The sequence below is a fragment of the Eulemur rufifrons genome, chromosome 19 (assembly GCF_041146395.1).
Source record: "Eulemur rufifrons isolate Redbay chromosome 19, OSU_ERuf_1, whole genome shotgun sequence".
NCBI lineage: Eukaryota > Metazoa > Chordata > Mammalia > Primates > Lemuridae > Eulemur > Eulemur rufifrons.
The window spans coordinates 88,285,559-88,292,981 of NC_091001.1; the positions used below are offsets into that span (position 1 = coordinate 88,285,559).

General features: G+C 50.4%; 1 protein-coding gene and 1 long non-coding RNA gene across 3 annotated transcripts in view; one reads left to right on the forward strand and one right to left on the reverse strand.

The window, feature by feature from the left end:
• CRIM1 (cysteine rich transmembrane BMP regulator 1) overlaps positions 1–5,266 on the reverse strand; it is a 188,765-nt gene extending 183,499 nt beyond the window's left edge. The window contains exon 1 of one of the 2 annotated variants that reach the window (XM_069495226.1): positions 4,417–5,266. In XM_069495226.1, coding sequence (XP_069351327.1) covers positions 4,417–4,747 — 331 coding nt within the window. In that variant the 5' untranslated portion in view covers positions 4,748–5,266. The remainder of the gene's footprint in view (positions 1–4,416) is intronic. The other variant, XM_069495227.1, reaches the window with a different exon arrangement.
• Positions 5,267–5,497: 231 nt separating this feature from the next.
• Positions 5,498–6,311, forward strand: LOC138399744 (uncharacterized). Its single transcript, XR_011236186.1, has 2 exons — positions 5,498–5,963; positions 6,071–6,311. It is a non-coding gene; the product is annotated as an uncharacterized lncRNA (long non-coding RNA).
• The last annotated feature ends 1,112 nt before the right edge of the window (positions 6,312–7,423 follow it).

Consider the following 7,423-nt stretch of genomic DNA (forward strand, 5'->3'; position numbering starts at 1 on the left):
GAGGAACTAATTATTTCCTTGTTTACTTGCATGGTTTTACTTCCTATTCCTTGTTATTAATAATATAATTTTATATGTCCTCTGCTTGCTTCTCTCTCGGGGACCCTGGGCTCCCTCTACCTAAAGACTCTTGAGAGGGAAAATGAAACCCATTACTCAAAAACAAAGTCTGGAGTTTAATTTTTCTAACTCCAGGACAGGAGTATTAACTTTGTCCCTCCCCTCCTTTACTTAATTAGTAAAAATTAAACTTCATGGATTCTTAACTCCAAGTCCTAGTACAGAGTGACGAAAGCAGTTCCCATGTTCTCACTGTGCAAAACCAAATGTTTTGGTGTATTATCTGGCCTCCTGTGTAGCCTGTTCTCTGGGGCCTCCGCTTACATCACCCCCACATTTTCTTCCAAGTAGCCATTATCTCCACTGTCTTCCAGTGATAAGAAACCATAACCTTCTAAAGGGCAAGTTTCAGAAAACAAAATTCTGTTCTTTGCTGTAAGTATCCACCACATTATACTTAGTTCTCCTTCTCATTGCCCCATAAAGATGGGTGGAAGGAAAAGTTAAAATGCCTAGAGGGAAATAAAAGGAGAATTGTGTTCTGAAAGAGGCAGTTTTTTAGACAATAGTGGTGAAAAACATGGACAATTAAGTCCATCCAAATAAGATGAAGCCCTAAGTAACTATTCACTGGGAAGAAAAGTGGGTACTTATCTGCAATAGCAATCACCTGGCTCTAAGACAGCAAAGTCCTCAGAGCAAAGCAACTCAATATGTCCACTTGGTTCCTAATCACGCTGTCCTTCCCCACTGTCAAACTCAAGCCATCATCTGCCCTTTTATTACCCAGAGAGTGAAGGCTGGCTGTACTCATCCACCTCACTCTAGCCCTTAACAGAAGCGTAATGTACTAGTCCACATATGAGAAAAATGGCCCTCATTCCCCTTAGCTCAGAATATAATTCTCACTGTCCAATGAAAGCAATCTTTCTAGAAAATTTCACTTCATTAGTTTTTTAAAACTCTGTCTTTGATCCCCCAAAGAGGTCTCCCACCCAGACTTCTTCCTCAGGGGCTCAGGATCCAAACTTGTTTCTCTGGCTTCTGGGCCATTTCCCTGGAGGCAGGCAGCCTGGCCAAGAAAACCAGCCTGTTAGGATGCTGTGAAGAGCAACAGGAAGACTCAGCAGATGATGGAAACAGGAAAGGGACTTGTGCCCTTCTGAGGGCCAGAAAACACTTTTTGGACTGAGAGAGTGCAAAGAAAACCTTAGGTATCGGACTTTATGCTCAGTTTTTCAAATACACTTGCCTCCTCCCCCCACCCAAGGAACAATTAAATCAGGATTTATTTAAGAACAATCTAAACTACGCTGGAAAAAGTGTATATCTCAAACTCATCATATTAATCTTTCAGAAAATATTTTTTCTTCAATGATCTTTCTATGGGTAGGACTGTTTATCCAGGTATTCAATGTACTTTTACTGAGAGCCCACTACAGGCCAGTGTGCCTGAAAAACCTAAGGTGGTGAGCCACAAATTTACAGGGGCCCATTTCTGCCCATGATTTAACTCATTTTGTGAACTTCAGTTAAAAACACGATTTTTTTCCCCCTCCATAGAGCCAGTATAGGAGTAACATAAGTAAAAATTACTACAAGTTGGCAAACACAAAATGTAATTTGTATTTGAATTATGTCATCAAAAGTAGGTAGGTTAGGCATGGATAATACTTCTATACCATGCAATATGTCTTCTCAGTGTAGCCAATTAAGTTTTCAAACAAGTTTTCATTAACAGATACAACCAGTAGGGGTCATTTTAGTGCAAAAATTGCAGCAAAGGAGACTTCAACGTGAATAAAATATATCAATTGCTGTTCATGTTAGTTATGGTAATCATGCTTCAGCATGTGAATTTCTGGATAAAAATGGAAACTGAGGGAAACATTGAGGGAAACTCAAATTTCCCACAAAGTAGAAAAACAAAAGAGAAAATCAATACCTTCTAGATAATTACTGACATGTAGAGACTCCTCTGATTGTTAATAAGGAAGAAAAAGGGTTACTCACTTATCCTGTGCTTTCCCTAAATCTTGTAGTAACGTGAAAATATCTGAAGTTTTAGATACATGATTGAAAATACCTGTAAACCCAACCTTATATCATGCCAGATATATGTCCTTATTTTGGTTTCACGGATTTAGATGCCACCTGACTGCTGCTTTTAGAATCCTTAAAAAAAAAAAAAAGTGTCCTGAACAATTTCAGTAGCTGAAAACAGGCCTACTAAATAAAGTGTTTCTAGAGAACGCTAATTGAGATATAATCATGTCAACAAATACTTCCAAGCATTTTTCAAGGCGAATACCAAGTGCACGGGGTGTTACCAGAAGAAAGGAAGCTCTGAGGGATCACATCATTTCAGAGGAATGAAAGCCTCACCAAACTGCCAAAATAACTCTATACTGTGACACGGAATGTTGCTGCCAAAAACACTTGATTACTGTAAATGTTCCCCGAGCATTTCCTTCACCAGAAACATATTAAGAAGAAAGAAAAGGAGGGTTAGAATCTTTAGAACCTTCAAGAGTCCTTCTCAGAGCCCAGCAGTTTCCACCGCCTTTAACTTTGTTTTGTGTTGCTTGTTCTTTACAGATTTATCGGCAGCTGGATTAAGTTATATGCCCCAAGTGGCAGGGTTCCAACTAAGATGCATCTTTTAGTCTAAGTCATTCAGAATTCCCAAAGTCGAACAACATAAAACTGTATCAGAATTTAGTCTGCTGGCCATTTTTCCTGAGGTAGGAAAAACATGTTATAAAACGTGACTTAAAATACCAGGTGTAAGGCTTTTTGTATTTCAGGCAAATGAACTCTTCTAACCAAATGCAAGTCCCTTCCCTTTGAGAAGAGTTCCCTTCACTCATTACTGCCCACTAGCTTCCAAACCAGAAAGGCCTCCCCTATTTTTCAGAACTGTCCAAACTCTAAAAACTACAGGTATAAATATGTGCCTCTGTGTGCGTGTATTTAAAGAGAATCACAGTATTGACGCCTTTCCGTAGGTCCATTTATATCCTTAACGTCGCCACCTCCTTTTTCAGTAACCCAGCACAATGAACACAAACACACACAAGGATGCTTCAGAATAAACCCCTCCCTGGTCTCCCAGGTGCTGGCTGTTGAGGAGTATGGAAGAGACGCTGGGCAGAGGGCGCCTGTCCCTCCTCGCTGCTCCCCCAGAAATAAGGCTCTGCGCTCTGCTCTCTCACCAGGACGCCCCGGAACAGCATCATCAGCCCAACGTCAGCCCAAGCAGGGATCCCACTTTTAACTGGTGCTCACCGAATCCTGCCCCCATTAGCTATCTAAAAAGAACTCACTGCCTCTCTCCAGCCCCCAAACCAGACAAGGAACCCCGAAGCCGAGGCAGGCGGGCAGGGATTAAGGCCGACACGCACCAACGACTGGTTCCCCCAACGAGAAAGCCTCCATTAATCTAACCTCTTTCTCCCTCCGTCAGTCTCGACACCACGGTGCACAAATGCGTGGTGGAGAGGCCAGCAGAACAATCTCCGCTGTCAAACAAATAAAACCAAGGAACCGGCTGCACGACTGGAAACACGCGAATATCTGATTTTAAAACGCAGCCACTAATAGTCAGCAACAACTTTTCATTCCCAGGTGCAACCCCCACCCACCGCACCCCACCCCCTTTCCTTCCAGGAGAAAAAGCCTTTGACCGTTTTCAATAGGCAAATAAATGAGTAACCACTGTATGTAACTTCCCCTGGGCTGACATATTCCGGAGCTGAAATTGATTTATATGCGAAGGAGGAGGAAGGGGGTGAAGGAAGAGCGCAAGGAAAAAATAATAAAAGAGTCACACAGGGAGTGTGAGCTGGAGACCCATCTCCGCCCACAGAAAAAGGACTTTCGTGGACGGTGTGCAGCACACGGTGCCACACTGCGCTAGGGCGCGGAGGGCTGCAGGGGCCGGGCTTCCCCGAGGGGCTCGCGCGCAACAGCCTCCGCAGTGCTCCCTGCCCGCGGGGTCCCCACCTCGGGGCGCAGGGCCGGGCCACCCACCCCAGGTTGGAATGGCCACACGTGTGCGCGCCTGTGAGGGGCCTGGGAGATGCGATCCTTCACGCGTCTGCCCCCGCCCAAGAAATCCAACCTCGCCCGCGGCTGGCTAAGCGTCGGGGGGAGCAGGGAGCTGGGACGCGGCAGGGAGCTGGGACGCGGCAGGGAGCGGGGACGCGGGGGCTCTCTCTCGGGGGCGGCGGCCGCCCCTCCTCCCGCGGAGCCCTCTCTCCTCGGGAAAGTCTCGGCCAAACTTTGTTCCGCGCAGCCAGCGCCGAGGGGGCGGCGCGGACCAGGTGGGAGGGGGCCCGCAGCGGGCGGCCGTACCTTCGCAGACGCCCACTTCGTACTCGGTGATGGAGTCGCCATTGAGCGGGGGGCGGATGACACAGCGCAGCCCCCGGTCGCAGGCTCCGTGGAGCCCGTAGGCGCCGCCGCAGCTCTCGTTCCTCTGGCGGGCGCACATGTAGCAGCAGCCGCAGACGCCCTGCACGATGCTCCCCGGGCAGTTCCTGGGCTCCTCGCACTTGGACTCGTCGCAGGGCAGGCAGACCAGCGCCCGGGTGCCGGAGCGCGCCAGCAGCAGCAGCAGCCCCAGCAGCGAGACCAGGAGGTGCCCGCAGCCGGCCAGCCCCCTGCCCCCCGCCACCAAGTACATCCTCCTGCGCCGCCGCCTCCTCCTCGCAGCCGGGCCGGGAGCGGGGCGGGCGCCCTCCCCTGAGCGGGGCACACGCGCCGCCGCCGCCGCACCCGCAGCCCGCGGTCCTCGCCGCCCCCCTCGGGGCCCCCGGGGCGCGCCTCCCCTCGCGGGGAGAGGCCCCCGCCCCCGCTACGGGCCGCGCCGACCCCGAGCCCACTAGCGTTGGCGCCAGCGGCAGCGGTGGCTTCCCCTCCTCCTCCTCCTCCTCCTGGGAGGGAGGGGGAAAAAGAAAAAAAGTTTCCTCTCGGCAGCTCCGGTTCAACCCAAACTTCTGGCGGCGGCGGCGGCGGCTGTGCTCGGCTCCAGCCGGGGCTGGCGGCGTCTCCTCCCTCTCCTCCTCCTAGTCGGCCGGCCCCGCGGCGGCGGCGGCGGCGCAGCCTCCGGGCCGGTCCCCGCCTCCCGAGCCGCCGAGTGGGCGCGGTGGTGCAGCACAAGGTCCGCGGCGTCCGCTCCGCGCGCCCCGCTCGCCTCACTCCTGCGCTGCTCCTCCGGGCGCTTGTTTATGGCTCGAGCCTCTGCCGCTCGGGCTGCGCCCTCCCCCATACTACCTCATCCCCCAGACCTCGCCCCCCCCGCGCCGCGCGCCGCTCATTGGCTGCCCCCCCACCCCTCCCGGCCGGCCGGCCCCCTCCCCCTCCTTCCCACCCCGGCGGCCAGGCCCTTCCTCCCTTACACGCCTCCTCCTCCTCCCCTTCCCCCTCCTCCCCCCTCCTCCTCCCCGAGCCCGGCGCACCGAGCCGGCCCTGCGGCCGAGCAGCTGCTCCAGCCCGGGCACCGCGGGCACGCTGCGGATCGGCTCGGGGCGCACCCAGCGAGCAGCGAGAGTCGTGGCGTCCTGAGCGCCCGCTGGCACAGTGGCTGCAGCGGCTGTCCTGAGAGCCAGCAGGACGAGGCAGCTGCACCTTCGAGGGGCAGATTTGAGTTCGGAGAGTGGCGGGGACCCCAGAAGCTCGGGGCCTGGGCGATTGCTGCCGCCTCGACTGGGCAGCCGCCGGATCGAACCCGAGAAAGGGGAAGCAAATGCATGGAACCTCCGCAAACTGGATGAGAATCCATCTTTCACTCGAGCTGGGAACAGACTTTGTAAAAGATACCGTGTAATGGAGTCTCGGGAACCCTGAGACATCTCCAGCGAAGCTGCTGGTGAATTAATTAAGTGCTTTAAACGGTCTAGGTAAATATTCTGCCGGGGGTGGGGAGGACTGTTGGGGACAGCTGTAGCTTGAGTTGAATTTTAACTGTCCACATCCTGTGTTTTGTCGCTCTGCTGTCTGTGCCGAGGTGCTATAATATGGGAGGGGGTGACTGGAAAGTAACAGAGCTGAGTCGTTCTCCCTGGAGTAAAGCCGAGTACTGGATTACTACAAGTCTTGACATGACACTAGACCCGTGGATCTCATGCATCATTAATGTCATCAGACATTGCTGTTTTCTTTCTCAAGCTCATGGACAAAAGTGGTGGTTTTCCTTTTTTTTATTCTTTTTAATTATTGTGAATGTATTAATAAAGATGTGTGGTAAATATTCTTTGTGATAAACCGGGTAAAAGAGCAACTGAAATGATGCAAAATGCATCGTGTGGAGAGTGTTTCTCTTCTGTGGCTGTCAGAAAATATTCTGGAAATGATGGCTCTGACCATTGATCGGGTGTGAAGCGGCGATCCGCTCCTCAGTGGCCTACGGTTCACAGGATGGGTACCCAAGTCAATAACATTAATGAATTGACAAAAAGTGACCGTGATCAACATGGGAGAAAAAAAAAATCCGATCCTGGGACAGGTGTGAAGTGGGAATGGCTGGCCCACCCTCTGATCTGAGATGGTCTGGCTGCGGGAGGGTGGCAGCCAAGTGGATCCTGAAAATCGTGACTAATGAACCAAAAGTTAATAGCTGGCAGTGCACTGAGAAAGGAAACGAAAGCTACCTTTGAAATCATCTGTGTGTGTAACAAATGTATACTTCTGATAAATATTTCGGTTTAACCACTCTAATCCTGAACCAAAGAGCCAAAGTTACCTGTGGAGAATATTCCCCCATCACTGGCATCAGAAAACTAAACATTTCTCCAATCATATTTCTTTGTCCTGAGGAGATGAGGAGAGGAAGGGACTCATTAATTATCACTGATTATCAGAGGGTCATGGGGAAGATGTTCAACAGCGGAAAGGGGGAGTGAGCACCCCATTTTCCAGAGGGGTTTAAAGAGAGTTGTTCACATGACTAGTTTCCAAGAATGTTGTAGAGATAATTTCTGCAATTGTGTAGGAGGTCAGATTAGATGCTCTCCAAAGGCTCTTATACCTCATGGTTCCACGATAAGTATTAAGTGGTAAAATCATTTAAAATATGCTAGGTTTTCTATAAGCAAAATTGAAGAAAAAGAAACACACTACCTTGTTAAACATGGTTGTTTCTTGTAACCCAGCAAGGCACCAGCACTTCACCATGGGATTTGCCAACAAACTGTCATCATTGCACTGTGTTAAAAGGCCTCTTCCACTCTCACAGAGGAGGTTATCTGTATTTCTGTTACAATGCAAGTATAAAGACATTTATTAAAATGTAGCAGATAACATTGTAGGGCCCAACAGGAAAAACCAAGGTCAGGTGATAGAAAAAAGGCAGAAGTAAGAA